Source organism: Anolis sagrei, chromosome 3 (assembly GCF_037176765.1).
Source record: "Anolis sagrei isolate rAnoSag1 chromosome 3, rAnoSag1.mat, whole genome shotgun sequence".
NCBI classification, from domain to species: domain Eukaryota; kingdom Metazoa; phylum Chordata; class Lepidosauria; order Squamata; family Dactyloidae; genus Anolis; species Anolis sagrei.
Window position 1 is genome coordinate 1,886,544 of NC_090023.1, and position 17,739 is coordinate 1,904,282.

Below are 17,739 nucleotides of genomic sequence, written 5' to 3' on the forward strand. Positions count from 1 at the left end.
GCTGGTGGAGTTCAGAATGCTCTTTGATTATAGGTGAACTATAAATCCCAGCAACTACAACTCCCAAATGACAAAATCAATCCTCCCCCCGACCCCACTAGCATTCCCATTGGGGCATATTGGGTATTTGTGCTCAATTTAGTCCAGGGAATGAATATCCATCCTGCATATCTGATATTTACATTGTGATTTATGACAGTAGTAAAATGACAGGTATCAAGTAGCAACGAAAACAATATTATGGTTGGGGGTCATAATATAGGGAACGGCATTAAGGGGTCACGGCATTAGCAAGGTTGAGAACCACTGATATAGAACAACTAAAGGGTGGTCCTTACAATCAAGAGAAGCCAAGATGGCGTCAAGGAAAAAGTGCCACATTTGACTGTTTCTAAAGCATGGGTTTTGTAGTCTCAAATTAACGTAAACGCACACATAAAATGAACGTTCTTTTTCTTCTGTCATGTAATACCGACAACAACAACAACAACAACAATGTCATACCTTGTTTCCCCCTTGGTCCACGTAGCGGGCCGTGTTGTTGTACACTCTCAGCATCGGGACCAGCCCATTAGAGTTCCCATTGGTCTGGGGAGGGAAGCAAGACGTGCAAAATAATGGCTTTCAGAACGGCACCGAAATACTGGAGTCAACTACATACAATGCTGGAAATATATTGTTAAGGTTTTAAAAAATCTCTGAAACCACAGTTTTATTTTGGGGGGGGGGGGGAATTGTCGCAACTCAGGATAGATTCACCTTGCTCAAGACACCACCACACACCAAGGCTGTAAGTTTTGTAGTTCCCAAAGAGCTAGAAGCTTTCCCCAAAAGCCGAGGTAATTTCAGAGAAGTTAACAGGGTGTAAGCAACATTGCACTGACAAAGGACAGACTTCAATCGGATCGTTAAATATGTCTCCCCAGCATGAAAGCATTACGTTAACCTCAAACTTCCCGTTTGTTGGCAAGGCACACACTTCGGCAAACCCTTAATTGCAAACGGTCCCCCCTAATCAAATCTCCACCATCTTCAAGGCCGGATACCTCATTATCCTGGGACTGGTCTCCCTGGGAATTGAGAGGCCCTGAACTCCCAGATGGGGCCAACTCTTCCACCTGCAGCTGTGAAGTTTCACTATCTTCATCTAAAACAACATTCCTTTCTCTGGGAAACAGAAATGCCATCTCTTCTTCAGAATCAACACTGTCTGCCTCAATAACAGGGATATGTTCAGAAATCTGTAACCCATCATCCTCCTCGTCCTGAGGAAACTAGGCTCAGAAAGCTCAGGCTCAAAGTGAGCCACAACAGGAATGACGGACCATCAACTAGAAAGGAAACATGGAGGATGGACTACAATACTGGGTAATGGCAGCAGGAATCATCATGTATGTGCAGAGATGGAAACGACCAGTCATTGCAATGCAAGAAAAACAGCCGACAAAGATTTGTGAATTAGCAGAAATGGACACACTGATGGAGCCCGATCAAGGAGAATATTGGGACTTGTTTATCACTTTTCCTCAACAAAAACAAGTAGAGGAACGGTATAAGTGTAGTTATACAGCTCTATCTAAAGGGAGCAGGATAATAAGGAGCCAAACTCAGCACTGAGCGTAACATTTGCAGAACAGTCTCTGTACAGTTGTGTGTTGAGTATGTGCATGTTGCTGTAGGTATGTTATGTTACCGTGTTTGTTTTAGGTCCCATTGATAACTTATGAAATATGATGCATGGTTTGAATGGAACTGTATGAAAGGTGTATTAACGGGGCCTAATTGGGCTGAAGACACAATTCTAAAAAGACTGAAAGATGGAAAACTATAAGAAGGAGGTGAAAACTTTATGGACATTGAAATCCACAAGAAGCATGTGGACACTTTCAACAGAAAGGAGGAAACCATGAAAATGAACAAAATCTGGCTACCAGTATTGAAAAACTCTAAAATTACAACAGCAAAACAACAGAAAGGAAACAATCAGGGACTTCGAATCACCTCTCAACAAAAGATTGCCCCAGGAACGGCCAGGCCATCAAATGCTAATCAAGGTGGTCAGTGGAAACATTCACACCTAGCTCCAACAGGCAAGAGTTCTTTGTCCCACTCTGGACATTCCACAGATATACTATAAACCCTTTTTCCTAGTTCCAACAGACCTCACAACCTCTGAGGATGCTTGCCATAGATGCAGGTGAAACGTCAGGAGAGAATGCCATATAGCCCAAAAAAACCTACAACCCACTTCATGGACTGTATTTAAAAGTTGCTGACATTGATGACCAGAGACAAATAATTAAACTGTTGACATTGATGATCAGAGACAAATAATTAAACTGTTGACATTGATGATCAGAGACAAATAATTAAACTGCTGACATTAATGACCAGAGACAAATAATTAAACTGCTGACATTAATGACCAGAGACAAATAATTAAACTGTTGACATTGATGACCAGAGACAAATAATTAAACTGTTGACATTGATGACCAGAGACAAATAATTAACTGTTGAACTTTTGGTGGAAAATGTGTTTACGTTATCAGAGACAATGGTTCTTTTAAGTTAAGGAATTGTTTACAAGGTTCCTTACGTTAAGAAGGAAGTTAACATAAGGTTCCTTACGTTGACCAAACACCAATTATGGAGAGTCAACATCTGTCGGGAACCGAGATGAAGTCAGGATGTTTCAGGCTGGAAAAACATCTATCACTCATTTACAACTTTGGAACAACATCAGCAAGAAATATTGCTATATAAGAGAGCTTCTAATATTCCAAAATGGTGGCAGACCAGAGGAGTCCGTCCCACCCACCATGCTCTATTGAAAGAGGTGGTGCACCTTTGGGAGTTCAGATAAGATTTGCAAAGGAACGCAGTCTGGTCACTTGCTCCTTTTCTCATAGGAATAGAAAGGAGTATGGTTTTGGAGTCATGATACATTTGCAGGGAAGCAGTCCACTTTCAGGAAACAAACCCATATGTGCAATTTCACAGACACCACGAGGAAGAAACATTAGAGCCCAGTGCGTCCATGTTTAAAACGCAAACTCACCCCTGCGATGTAGCTCCCGGTGGCGCGGATGCAGCTGACGGCGAGGCCGATCCCTCCGGCCGACTTGGAGATGAGCGCACAGTGCTTCAGCGTGTCGTAGATGCCTTCGATGCTGTCGTCCTTCATGCACAGCAGGAAACAGCTGGAGAGAGGCAAAGGGAAGGCACACCGTGCAACAAAGGCCACGTACATAGAATCATAGATTCAAAGAGTTGGAAGAGACCTCCTGGGTCATCCAGTCCAACCCCATTCTGCCAAGAAGCCGGAATATTGCATTCAAATCACCCCTGTCAGATGGCCATCCAGCCTCTGTTGAAAAGCTTCCAAAGAAGGAGCCTCCACCATACTCCGGGGCAGAGAGTTCCACTGCTGAACACAGTCAGGAAGTTCTTCCTCATGACCAGATGGAATCTCCTCTCTTGTAGTTTGAAGCCATGGCTCCATTGCATCCTAGTCTCCAGGGAAGCAGAAAGGAAGCTTGCTCCCTCCTCCTCCCTGTGGCTTCCTCTCACATATTGATATATGGCTATCATATCTCCTCTCAGCCTTCTCTTCTTCAGGCTAAACATACCCAGCTCCTTAAGCCGCTCCTCATAGGGCTTGTTCTCCATACCCTTGATCTGCTCCCTCCTCCCTGTGGCTTCCTCTCACGTATTTATACATGGCTATCATATCTCCTCTCAGCCTTCTCTTCTTCAGGCTAAACATGCCCAGCTCCTTAGGCCACTCCTCATAGGGCTTGTACGCTGTGGAGAAGCCATATCTGCAAGGATTCCTTAGCAAAACCCATGCATTACCCAGCCACTTTTAAGCATGAACTGCAAACATGTGTTGAAGCCCAAAACACCTGGAGGACGAGCCAACGTTTGCCCATGCCTGGCTTAAAACCACAGGCCAGTGCAAGAAAAGCCAGCGGAAAGCTTTGCACCGGAGCCCGGCCTCACCTGGAGAGCTGGGGGCGGTTGGTGCCGGCATTGAAGAGGGTGGGGGAGGCGTGGGTGAACCACTTCTCGGAGAGCAGGTTGTAGGTCTCAATGGCCGCGTCAATGTCGTTCTTGTGGATCCCCACAGAGACCCGCATCAGCATGTGCTGGGGACGCTCGGCCACTGCACACCGGGGGCAAGAGAGAGGGAGAGAGAGGGTCAAAACTCCCAAACGCACAAGACTTCCCATGTCTCAGAATAAATACAGGGCGAGATTCTGGAACTGGTTTGAAGCATGGAGCAAGGGCTGGCCTCAAACCAATTCCCAAAATGTATAGTAAATTTGTTACAGTAAGTGGTAGCAGGATGATAATAATAATAATAACAACAACAACAATAATATTTATTTATACCCCGCCACCATCTCCCTTGGAGCCCCCGGTGGCGCAGTGGGTTCAACCCCTGTGCTGGCAGGACTGAAGACTAACAGGTTGCAGGTTCGAATCCGGGGAGAGGGGAGTGAGCTCCCTCTATCAGCTCCAGCTCCTCATGCAAAGGGGACATGAGAGAAGCCTCCCACAAGGATGATAAAAACATCAAATCATCCGGGCGTCCCCTGGGCAACGTCCTTGCAGACGGCCAATTCTCTCACACCAGAAGTGACTTGCAGTTTCTCAGGTTGCTCCTGACACGACCTGACTGACCACCTCCCCGATGGAGACTCGGAGCGGCTTACATGAGGCTAAGCCCAAACAACAAGTACAATAAAGGGGGGGAAAAACCAAAACACAAACTGAAAATGCAAACAATAAACAATAACATCATATTTACATAAAACATATACATACATAACAATGTAAAAATTACAATAAGCACAGGGACAATAATGATGGGCAGGCTACATGTAATGATTAAAAGACAAACTGGTTAAAACTAATTAAAAACTCGGATGAGATAAAAGAGAGAAGCAGGTAGTTTGTGGAGGAGAGCTCATTATAGGGCGGGATGTGGAAGCAGGGTTTCCCACGAGGAGAGGGGACGAATACTTGAGGCTGAGCAATAATGTGCAAACTGTATACCTACTCATCAAAGGCGCAGCAGAAGAGCCAGGTTTTAAGGTTCTTTTTAAAATTTTCTAGGGAAGGGGCTTTCCTAATTTCTCTAGGCAGTGAGTTCCAGGATCAAGTGTGCGTTAAAGAAAAACCTTATGATGTTAATTATGTGCAGCTGGTAATGTAGGTCAGCCAGCATGTTTGGGCCACACTCGGTGGGGTATAACTGTATGGATTTTAGATTACAGTTTGGAGAAGCAATTTGCTACTCTGAGGAAGAGAAACAATATTTTGTAATGCTGCTATGCTCTAACAGTGATGCTCTTGGCTATGGTGGAATAGCTATTTACTCAAGGTTTATGTTTTTCTCTCTCATTTGAATGAAGATGACGATGCCTTATTCTGTGTTACTAACAAGTACTATGTAAGCTTGTTGCACTGTTTGATTTTGTATGCAACACGGCAAGTTTATGCCTCTGCTGATAAGAGTAGTTTTTCTGTTCCGTTTTCCTCTTGCCTGTGTGTCTTTTTCATGAGACTTGCCTAAAATCCACTTCTGTGCAACAAATGCAGGGATTCCCCTCCAGCTCTCCCCATTTGTAGATCAGCAGAGCACTTTGGATGTCCACAGCTATTTGATTTTGCGGTGCAATGTGCTTTACAGCTGGAGTGTGCTGATGCATAGGGCGGGCTCTATTTCCCCACATCCACTGACTTTGCTTACCCCTGTTTAAAGGGGCAAAATGCAGTCAAGCTTGCATCAAACGGTCAGTGTATAAGTGACCGCAGGCATGTGCAGTTATGGGCCCAGTGAGGTGGAAGGCAGAGCTTTCCAAATTGTGTCAGCTGCAATCTATCTTTGAGACCGCCATCTCCTTCTATTATTATTATTATTATTGACTTTATTTGTACCCCGCTAGCATCTCCCAAAGGATTCGATGCGGCTTACACAGGCCAAGGCCTCAATAACACAACGGCATAACAAAACACGTAACTTAAAGCAAAGCAAACATTAAAACAATAGCAGTAAACAATAAAAACAATACACCATAACACAATAAAACTAGGGCGGGGCCAAATGCAATGGGTACAGATTAAAAGGTGCTGGGTGTGACAGGTGGATGTAGGATTTCAGGGTAAGTTCAATGTGCAGACCATCTTAAAACTCTGATAAAGTGCTTCTGGGACATATTTCTGAAGTTTCCTATTCTGGAAAGGCACATCGGAACAGCCAGGTCTTCAAACTCTTCCTAAAGACTGCCAACGTAGTGGCTTGTCTGATGTCTTTGGGGAGGGTGTTCCAAAATCGGGGGGCTACCACAGAAAAGGCCCTGTCCCTCGTCCCCACGAAACGCGCTTGCGACGCAGGAGGGATCGCAAGCAGAGCCTCTCCGGATGAGCAAAGAGAACGCGTGGGTTCATAAACGGAGATGCGGTCACGCAGGTAGGCAGGTCCCAAACCGTTTAGGGCTTTGTAGGTACCACCTGCACCTTGAATTGGGCATGGGCATGGGCATGAAGATCTGCTGGGGAGGCTCTTCTCTCGGTCCCTCCATCTCAAGCACAGTTGGTAGGGATGAGAGAGGCAGGGTTAGGGTTTAACCCACTGCGCCACTGGGGACTCCCACCTGCCTTAACCTGTGGCACATAGGACTGAGATAATGCTCAAGTCAGACATACCTTTAGAATTGATTTTCAGGAGATAGGAGCGCTCGAGTGTCTTAAAGAGAAGAGAGAAATAATAAAAATTAGGCAACCCTTCTTCAGAGACTAAAATAATGGAAGTGAGGTTCACTTTCTTCCCACCACTGCCTCCTTTCTGCACTGGGACATCTCTTTGGAGATTGAGGTTATCAAACCCCAATTTATTATTATTTATTTACAGTATTTATATTCCGCCCTTTTCACCCCACAGAGGACTCAGGGCGGATCACAACGTACATATACGTGGCAAACATTCAATGCCATAGACACAATTTCCAGAAAGCAAAACACTCATCGGGGAGGTTCTTAATTCTAGTCGATACAAAGTGGAGGGCCTTCCCTTCAAAACCTCATCCATTACAGTCATTCCTATAGGAGAAAAACCCCAGCTCTTTACCTTAAAGCCAAAATAATTGTAGGAGAAATCTCGGTCGTAAATGATGGCAGAGTTCAGTCGCTGTGGAAAAGAAACAGTAAATTAAGACTCAATATTGTACCTGGTAGTGGCATCCTGAAATTGTGGCATTCTTCTCTTGAGACAGATTTGTCCACACACCCCAAAATGTGATCAGAAGTGCAGATTGTCACTTATTCTTTTAAGTACGTTGTATTATTCATGCATTTGTGAGGCAGAACCATGAGAAAATCTATGTGAATGAATCCTAGAATCCAAGAGTTGGAAGAGACCTCCTGGGCCATCCAGTCCAACCCCATTCTGCCAAGAAGCAGGAATATTGCATTCAAATCACCCCTGACAAATGGCCATCCAGCCTCTGCTTAAAAGCTTCCAAAGAAGGAGCCTCCACCACACTCCGGGGCAGAGAGTTCCACTGCTGAACGGCTCTCACAGTCAGGAAGTTCTTCCTCATGTTCAGATGGAATCTCCTCTCTTGTAGTTTGAAGCCATGGCTTCCATTGCGTCCTAGTCTCCAGGGCGGCAGAAAACAAGCTTGCTCCCTCCTCCCTGTGGCTTCCTCTCACATATTTATACATGGCTATCATATCTCCTCTCACCCTTCTCTTCTTCAGGCTAAACATGCCCAGTTCCCTAAGCCGCTCCTCATAGGGCTTGTTCTCCAGACCCTTGATCATTTTAGTCGCCCTCCTCTGGACACATTCCAGCTTGTCAATATCTCTCTTGAATTGTGGTGCCCAGAATTGGACACAATATTCCAGGTGTGGTCTAACCAAAGCGGAATAGAGCATGGGGAGCATGACTTCCCTAGATCTAGACACTAGGCTCCTCTTGATGCAGGCCAAAATCCCATTGGCTTTTTTTGCTGCCACATCACATTCCTGGCTCATGTTTAACTTGTTGTCCACGAGGACTCCAAGATCTTTTTCACACGTACTGCTCTCGAGCCAGGCATTGTCCCCCATTCTGTATCTTTGCATTTCATTTTTTCTGCCAAAGTGGAGTATCTTACATTTGTCCCTGTTGAACTTCATTTTGTTAGTTTTGGCCCACCATCTCTCTAATCTGTCAAGATCCCTTTGAGTCCTGCTCCTGTCCTCTGGACTATTGGCTATCCCTCCCAATTTGGTGTCATCTGCAAACTTGATGATCCTGCCTTCTCTTGAGACAGATTTGCCCCCCCACACCAAAATGTGATCAGAACATTAGCAGATTGTTACTTATCCTTTAAGTAAATTGTATTATTCATGCATTTGTGAGGCAGAACCATGACAAAATCTATGTGAATGAAGTCAGCCTTGCAATAATTCTCTGAAACTGGAACTATTATGACTTTTATTACGGCATTTTATGTGCCTTCATCATCCCTGTGTCCTCACGCACCTCCTCATATGCTCGTTACCCATCTACATCATTGGAAATTAACTAACTTTTGCTATACAAATTTTAACACTTAAATGTGCATTTGAGGATATTGGCTTATATGGATATATGCAATTTGTAATGTTTTTAATATTGTGTGTAAGAGTAAAAGCAATGAAGAATTAGAAGTAGCGTCAGAAATATTAAAAATTAACTAGGTAGAGGGGGAATGAATGATAAAAATGAATGTAAATGGATCAAGATTTGAACAGAGGACATAGTTTCTTTTTAAATTGTTATTATGCATTGTTGTTTATGTTTAATTGCACTGAATGTTTTTGTTTTATCAATGTATGTATTTTGTTTCGGCGTCGAATTGTGCCGACTGTGTATACCGCCCTGAGTCGCCTTCAGGCTGAAATGGGCGGGATAGTTCAACATCTTTATTAATGACTTAGATGAAGGGCTAGAAGGCATGATCATCAAGTTTGCAGACGACACCAAATTGGGAGGGATAGCCAATAGTCCAGAGGACAGGAGCAGGATTCAAAGGGATCTCCACAGATTAGAGAGATGATGGGCCAAAACTAACAAAATGAAGTTCAACAGTGACAAATGCAAGAGACTCCACTTTGGCAGAAAAAATGAAATGCAAAGATACAGAATGGGGGACGCCTGGCTCGAGAGCAGGACGTGTGAAAAAGATCTTGGAGTCCTCGTGGACAACAAGTTAAACATGAGCCAGGAATGTGGTGTGGCGGCAAAAAAAGCCAATGGGATTTTGGCCTGCATCAAGAGGAGCATAGTGTCTAGATCTAAGGAAGTAATGCTCCCCCTCTATTCTGCTTTGGTTAGACCACATCTGGAATACTGTGTCCAATTCTGGGCACCACAATTCAAGAGAGATATTGACAAGCTGGAATGCGTCCAGAGGAGGGCGACTAAAATGATCAAGGGTCTGGAGAACAAGCCCTATGAGGAGCGGCTTAGGGAACTGGGCATGTTTAGCCTGAAGAAGAGAAGGCTGAGAGGAGATATGATAGCCATGTATAAATATGTGAGAGGAAGCCACAGGGAGGAGGAGGGAGCAAGCTTGTTTTCTGCTTCCTTGGAGACTAGGACGCAATGGAATTATGGCTTCAAACTACAAGAGAGGAGATTCCATCTGAACATGAGGAAGAACTTCCTGACTGTGAGAGCCGTTCAGCAGTGGAACTCTCTGCCCCGGAGGGAGTGTGGTGGAGGCTCCTTCTTTGGAAGCTTTTAAACAGAGGCTGGATGGCCATCTGTCAGGGGTGATTTGAATGCAGTATTCCTGCTTCTTGGCAGAATGGGGTTGGACTGGATGATGGCCCACCAGGTCTGTTCCAACTCTTTGATTCTATGATTCTATGAAATAAATAAAAAGTTTTATACGGTGAATTTAGTCTGCAGAATAATCATTTAATAATTAATGGATAAAAGTAAGGAGGAATGAATGACAAACGTTTTATATAGTGAATTTAGTCTGCAAAATACTAATTGAATAATTAATAATAGATTGAAGTAAACCTTTATTTAGACAGTAATTCAGATACCAATGAAAATTTGACAAGAGAGTTCTACAAGAAACAATCCCAGTAAGAATACTCAAGGATGAAGTTTTAAAAATGAAGAAGAGCTGGAGCAGAAGAGAAGAAGAACATGGAAGAAGACAGAAAGTATAAGACGGTATGACTATTAGGTTGAAAATTGGATGACCATAACTTTGAATGTGTTTTAATTATTTTTAACAGTGAATTTTTAAATACTGCTTATATGTAATTCTGTTTTAATATTTGCATATTTGTATATTTTAAATCGTGTGCAAATGCTTTTATGTTAAGCTGCTTTAAGTACCCTTTGAAAAAGATAAAGTGGGGTATAAATAAGCACAATCTATATAAATAAAAATGTAATGTTCGCTCGTGGGATTAACATAACTCGAAAACCATTGGGTGAATTGCCACCAAATTTGGACACAAGACACCTCTCAGGCCAATGAGTGACCATCACCCATAAAAACACTGAAAAACACAGCAGAAGGGACTAAAAAGCCAAAGCAGCAAAAAAAATGTTACAAAGCATGCACAAAACCACATAAATATATATGCAAACACATGTATATACACACGTACACAAATATATATACACACAAAACACATAAACACAGACTGGGCCACAGCAACGCGTGGCAGGGTACGGCTAGTAACAATAATAATAATAATCCTCTTTTTGATATTGTTTCTTTTTTACTAGCTGTACCTGCCACATGATGCTGTGGCTAACCTTCCCTCCCTCCTTCTCTCCCTCTTTCCTTTATTCCCTCTTTTTCTTTCCCTTCTACTTTCGTCCTTCTCTACCTGTTTCTTTGCTCTCTTCCTTTGCTCTTTGGTTCCATCCTTCCTTGTCTCTTTTCTTCCTTCCTTCCCTCCCTCTTTCGTTCCTTCTCTTCCTTCCCTCTCTTTCCTTCCTTCTTTCACTTTTTTCTTTCCTTCTCACCTTTCTTCCTTTTCTACCTTTCTTTCCTTCCTTCCCTCCCTCTTTCCTTTATTCCCTCTTTTCCTTTCCCTTCTACTTTCCCTTCTTCTTTCGTCCTTCTCCACGTGTTTCTTTGCTCTCTTCCTTTGCTCTTTGGTTCCATCCTTCCTTGTCTCCTTCCTTCCTTCCTTCCTTCCCTCCCTCTTTTGTTCCTTCTCTCCTTCCTTCCCTCTCTCTTTCCTTCCTTCTTTCACTTTTTTCTTTCCTTTTCTCCTTTCTTCCTTTTCTACCTTTCTTTCCTCCCTTCCTTCCCTCCCTCTTTCCTTTATTCCCTCTTTTTCTTTCCCTTCTTCTTTCCTCCTTCTCTACCTGTTTCTTTGCTCTCTTCCTTTGCTCTTTGGTTCCATCCTTCCTTGTCTCTTTCCTTCCTTCCTTCCCTCCCTCTTTCGTTCCTTCTCTTCCTTCCCTCTCTCTTTCCTTCCTTCTTTCACTTTTTTCTTTCCTTCTCTCTTCCTTTTCTACCTTTCTTTATTTCCTTCCTTCTCTCCTTCCTTCCCTCCCTCTTTTCCTTTCCCTTCTACTTTCGTCCTTCTCTACGTGTTTCTTTGCTCTCTTCCTTTGCTCTTTGGTTCCATCCTTCCTTGTCTCTTTCCTTTCTTCCTTCCTTCCCTCTTTTGTCCCTTCTCTCCTTCCTTCCCTCTCTCTTTCCTTCCTTCTTTCACTTTTTTCTTTCCTTTTCTCCTTTCTTCCTTTTCTACCTTTCCTTCCTTCCCTCTTTCCTTTATTCCCTCTTTCCTTTATTCCCTCTTTTTCTTTCCCTTCTTCTTTCGTTCTTCTTTGCTCTCTTCCTTTGCTCTTTGGTTCCATCCTTCCTTGTCTCTTTCCTTCCTTCCTTCCCTCCCTTTTGTTCCTTCTCTCCTTCCTTCCCTCTCTCTTTCCTTCCTTCTTTCACTTTTTTCTTTCCTTCTCTCCTTTCTTCCTTTTCTACCTTTCTTTCCTTCCTTCCTTCTCTCCTTCCCTCTTTCTCTTCTTCCTTCTCTCCTTCCATCCTTCCCCCTTTCTGTTTATATGTGTGTATATATTTCTGTATACGTGTATATATGTGTGTTTGGATGTATATATGTGGTTTTGTGCATGCATTGTAATGTATTTTTGTTTTTTGGCTTTTAAGTCCCTTCTGCTGTGTTTTTCCGTGTTTTTATGAGTGATGGCCACTCGTTGGCCTGAGAGGTGTTGCACCTCATCCTCATTGACATTGCTCACATCAGGTTCACCATCCAAGTCAGGCTGAGAAGCATTAGAAGGGGAAACACTATAACAGATTCAGGGTCAAACACAGGCTGAGCCCCAACACTTCCTCTCTTTTTTCCTTTTTACCCAACTGTTCAATTTTCCACTTTTGTGTGAAAAAATAGAAATATTCAATTTTTAAAAGCTGATTTTAAAAAGAAAAGAAAATGTTATATGGCCATCATCCCACTTCCGGTTATAATCCGGTGTCACCAGGCCGATATCTAACATTACATTCTAAGGCTTGTGTTTTGCCAATCTGAGAACAGCTAGCTTCACTTTGACTCAACACACTCAGGAAAGAAGGAGGAAAATGGATCTCTGAAAGTGCTACGTACGTCTTTGTTGGCCAGAACGATGTCCAGCGTCTCCTTCGCAATCATGGGAGAATGCTTGCTGTTGTGAGGGTTCACATAGTTGTACAGGTCTTCCATCACATCTAGTAACAAAAAAAGTAGTTAGGAGAAGAAACGCAGCATCGAAAGGGTTTTTTTTCCCCCAAAGGGCTGCCTCTGCAGCAAGACAGAAGAGGCCCATCCGACCCTTTACTGCAATGTGGACAGTTTTATTCGAATGTTCAATGTCTCTGGCGCGCTCCACATGCTCTCCATTGAGTTTAGGCCTAACATTTAATTCTTTGGGAGGTGCCAAATACTTAGAAAATTTAAACATCCCAAAATTTCGCCTTGCTTTCAGTTGGGCCAGATTCAATGCCCTCAAATCAGCCAAACTAGAGGGCAGATACAAAGGGACTGATTACGAACACAGAGTCTGCCCATGCGGGGAGGGTAAAATTGAAACTGCAACACATGTACTTTTTATTTGCACAATTTACAAGGATGATAGACTAAGGTGAATATCCCCTCTACTCACCAAGTGACCAGGAAGATCCCTATGTTGGGACTGCACTTATTTACTGTCTTATCTTGATAAAAGGGTAACGGAACAGGTGGCCAAATTTCTGTTTGCAGCGGCAAAAAGCCGCAAGTGCTTCATGAATAACCTGTAAAGGCTGAGTGTAACAAAGAGTACTCGGGAGACTTATTATTAACTTGCAATCAGTTCCTGTTTTAGATTATATAGACAGCCATTCATCCAATAGCGAATGGTGATACTTGTTTTTATTAATTATAAGCCAAATGTGATGTTATTAATTGTTTATTGTTGTATTTCATCATCCTACTTTCACTTGACTTAGCCAATGGTTTGTTGACCGAAATAAAGGCTACTGACTGCCTGACTATATTCATAGAATCCTAGAATCAAAGAGTTGGAAGAGACCTCCTGGGCCATCCAGTCCAACCCCATTCTGCCAAGAAGCAGGAATATTGCATTCAAATCACTCCTGACAAATGGCCATCCAGCCTCTGCTTAAAAGCTTCCAAAGAAGGAGCCTCCACCACACTCCGGGGCAGAGAGTTCCACTGCTGAACGGCTCTCACAGTCAGGAAGTTCTTCCTCATGTTCAGATGGAATCTCCTCTCTTGTAGTTTGAAGCCATTGTTCCGCGTCCTAGTCTCCAGGGAAGCAGAAAACAAGCTTGCTCCCTCCTCCTCCCTGTGGCTTCCTCTCACATATTTATACATGGCTATCATATCTCCTCTCAGCCTTCTCTTCTTCAGGCTAAACATGCCCAGCTCCTTAAGCCGCTCCTCATAGGGCTTGTTCTCCAGACCCTTGATCTGCTCCCTCCTCCCTGTGGCTTCCTCTCACATATTTATACATGGCCCTCATCATATCTCCTCTCAGCCTTCTCTTCTTCAGGCTAAACATGCCCAGTTCCCTAAGCCGCTCCTCATAGGGCTTGTTCTCCAGACCCTTGATCTGCTCCCTCCTCCCTGTGGCTTCCTCTCACATATTTATACATGGCTACCATATCTCCTCTCATCCTTCTCTTCTTCAGGCTAAACATGCCCAGTTCCCTAAGCCGCTCCTCATAGGGCTTGTTCTCCAGACCCTTGATCATTTTAGTCGCCCTCCTCTGGACACATTCCAGCTTGTCAATATTCGAATGTGAATTTATTTAATTAAGCTGTTCTCTGCAGGCATGGGCAAACTTGGGCCCTCCCTCCAGGTGTTTTGGACTTCATCTCCCACAATTCCTACTGGCTGTTAGGAATTGTGGGAGTTGGAGTTCAAAACACCTAGAAGACCAAAGCTGCCCATCCCTGCATTAGAGTATTCAGAGCTGCCATTATTGACACACAGGCTTGCAGAGTATAAATATCTATATAAATACAAATGTAATGTTCGTTTGTGGGATTAACAGAACTCAAAAACCGCTGGACGAATTCACACCAAATTTGGCCACAAGACACCTACTAACCCAAGGAGTGACCATCACTCAAAAAATTGATTTTGTCATTTGGGAGTTGTAGTTTCTGGGATTTATAGTTCACCTACAATCAAAGAGCATTCTGAACCCCACCAACGATGGAATTGAACCAAATTTGGCACATAGTTCTCCCATGACCAACAGAAAATACTGGAAGGGTTTGGAGGGCAGTGTCCTTTGGTTTTGGAGTTGTAGTTCACCTACATCCAGAGAGCACTGTGGACGCAATGATGAATCTGGACCAAACTCTACACGAATACTCAATATGCCCAAATGTGAACACTGGTGGAGTTTGGGGAAAATAGAATCTTGACATTTGGGAGTTGTAGTTGCTGGGATTTATAATTCACCTACAATCACAGAGCATTCTGAACCCCACCAACGATAGAATTAAGCCAAACCTCCCACACAGAACCCCCATGACCACCAGAGTGGGCCACAGCAACACATGGCAGGGGACAGCTAGTCTATATAAATAAAAATGTAACGTTCATTTGTGGGATTAACATAACTCAAAAACCGCTGGATGAATTGCCACCAAATTTGGCCACAAGACACCTACTAACCCAAGGAGTCCCTCGTCGAGGTTGAGAAGGCCAGTATAGAAATCCTCTAAATAAATAAAGGAGTGACCATCACTCAAAAAAATGATTTTGTCATTTGGGAGTTGTAGTTGCTGTGATTTATAGTTCACCTACAATCAAAGAGCATTCTGAACTCTACCAACAATGGAATTGTTGCACAGAGTGGCACACGGGGTTCCCATGACCAACAGAAAACACTAGAAGGGTTTTGTGGACATTGACCTTGAGTTTGGGAGTTGTAGTTCACCTATATCCAGAGAGCACTGTGGACGCAATGATGAATCTGGACCAAACTCTACACGAATACTCAATATGCCCAAATGTGAACACTGGTGGAGTTTGGGGAAAATAGAATCTTGACATTTGGGAGTTGTAGTTGCTGGGATTTGTAGTTCACCTACAATCAAAGAGAATTATGAACCCCACCAACGATAGAATTGGGCCAAACCTCCCACATAGAACCCCCATGACCACCAGAGTGGGCCACAGCAACGCGTGGCAGGGGACGGCTAGTCTATATAAATAAAAACGTAATGTTCATTTGTGGGATTAACATAGCTCAAAAACCGCTGGATGAATTGCCACCAAATTTGGCCACAAGACACCTACTAACCCAAGGAGTGACCACCACTCAAAAAATTGATTTTGTCATTTGGGAGTTGTAGTTGCTGTGATTTATAGTTCACCTACAATCAAAGAGCATTCTGAGCCCCACCAACAATGGAATTGTTGCACACAGTGGCACACAGGACTCCCATGAACAGCAGAAAACACTAGAAGGGTTTGGTGAGCATTGACCTTGAGTTTGGGAGTTGTAGTTGTAGTTGTGCTAGGGGCACACAGTTAACATGTTGCCAAGTGAGCAATGCAGTGCAAAAGGTGATGCCGTGTTACAGCACAGGCCTCCACTCACCGCTGAAGACTTTCTTGGTCTCCTTGTGCAGGTTGGAGACGGCGATCCTAGCGGCGAGGATGGCGTAGTCGGGGTGCTTGGTGGTCAGGGTGGCGGCTGTCTCCGCGGCCAGAGTGTCCAGCTCCACGGTGGTGACGCCACTATAGAGACCCTGGATCACTTTCATGGTGATCTGAGCCTGGACAAGGACAAAGCAGAACGTCAACGGGCAAGCCGGCCTGAAGCATCCCAAAAACAATTCTAATAAAGAGGGGTTTTTCACAGCGCTTCTGACTTTTGCAGCTTTCCCTCCACATAAAACATTAATATCTGTCAAGCTAAGGCACAACTTGACAGAAGCAAATGCTGGATCCACCAGATACAGCTCTGTAAAATCATGGACTCTGGAGACGTCAGGTTACAAGGAAAACTCAGTTTACTAAGCACATCCATCTTCAGCGGGTGACACACAGGAACACACAAGGCAAACCGAAAGTCAAAACAGTTCTTTTGCAGCTGCTTAGCTCTTCTGCTCCAAGTGGTTAACTCCCTAATTTTTCTCAGCAGCAGAGAGCTTATCTTAAGGTCACTCAATCACAGCCTCAACATAAAACATTTCAGCATAGCATTACACTCTAAGTCAGTGGTTCTCAACCTTCCCATTGCCGCGACCCCTTAGTGCAGGTCCTCATGTGGTGGTGACCCCCAACCATAACGTTATTTTCATTGCTACTTCATAATTGTAATTTTGCTAACGTTATGAATCGTTATGTAAATATCTGATATGCAGGATGTATTTTCAGACACTGGACCAAATTTGGCACAAATACCCGATACCCCCAAACTTTGAATACTGGTGGAGTTGGGGGTGATTGATTTTGTCATTTGGTAATGCTGGAGTTGTTGGGATTTATAGTTCACCTTAAATCAAAGAGCCTTCTGAACTCCACCAATGATGGAATTGAATCAAACTAGGCAAACAGAATTCCCACGACCAAGAGAAAATATTGGGAAGGTCTGGTGGACATGGACCTTGAATTTTTGGAGTTGTAGTTCACCTATATCCAGACTGTGGAGTCAAGCAATGATGGATCTGGATCAAACTTGGCACAAATACTCAATATGCCCAAATGTGAACACTGGTAGAGTTTGGAGAAAATAGACCTTGCCATTTGGGAGTTGTAGTTGTTGGGATTTATAGTTCACCCACAATGAAATAGCATTCTGAACTCCACCAATGAGAGAATTGGACCAAACTTTCCACACAAAACCCCCTTGACCAACAGAAAATACTATGTTTTCTGATGGTCTTTGGCGACCCCTCTGACACCCCCTCGTGACCCCCACAAGGGTCCCGACCCCCAGGTTGAGAAACACTGCTCTAAGTGGAATCCATATCGGTAATACAAGAATTACATTTAAAACACACAATTATATCTCAATAAATCCTGACAATATCCTACCCTCATAACAGCTCTGGGGACAAACCTTGAAACAAGATTAAAAAAACAGCAGGAGGAAATATCAGAGATAAGTAGTTTTGTTTTTGTTTTTTTTGTCGTGTCAGGAGCGATCTGAGAAACTGCAAGTCGCTTCTGGTGTGAGAGAATTGGCAGTCTGC

The 17,739-nt window shown here is 43.6% G+C and overlaps 1 protein-coding gene across 1 annotated transcript in view; it reads right to left on the bottom strand.

The window, feature by feature from the left end:
- Window positions 1-17,739, bottom strand: part of RRM1 (ribonucleotide reductase catalytic subunit M1) — a 50,888-nt gene that overhangs the window by 23,698 nt on the left and 9,451 nt on the right. The window contains exons 3-9 of the mRNA XM_067466396.1: window positions 16,140-16,317; window positions 12,646-12,746; window positions 7,139-7,198; window positions 6,718-6,757; window positions 4,006-4,168; window positions 3,062-3,203; window positions 505-588 (exon numbers count right to left, since the gene is read on the bottom strand). Coding sequence (XP_067322497.1) covers window positions 505-588; window positions 3,062-3,203; window positions 4,006-4,168; window positions 6,718-6,757; window positions 7,139-7,198; window positions 12,646-12,746; window positions 16,140-16,317 — 768 coding nt within the window. The remainder of the gene's footprint in view (window positions 1-504; window positions 589-3,061; window positions 3,204-4,005; window positions 4,169-6,717; window positions 6,758-7,138; window positions 7,199-12,645; window positions 12,747-16,139; window positions 16,318-17,739) is intronic.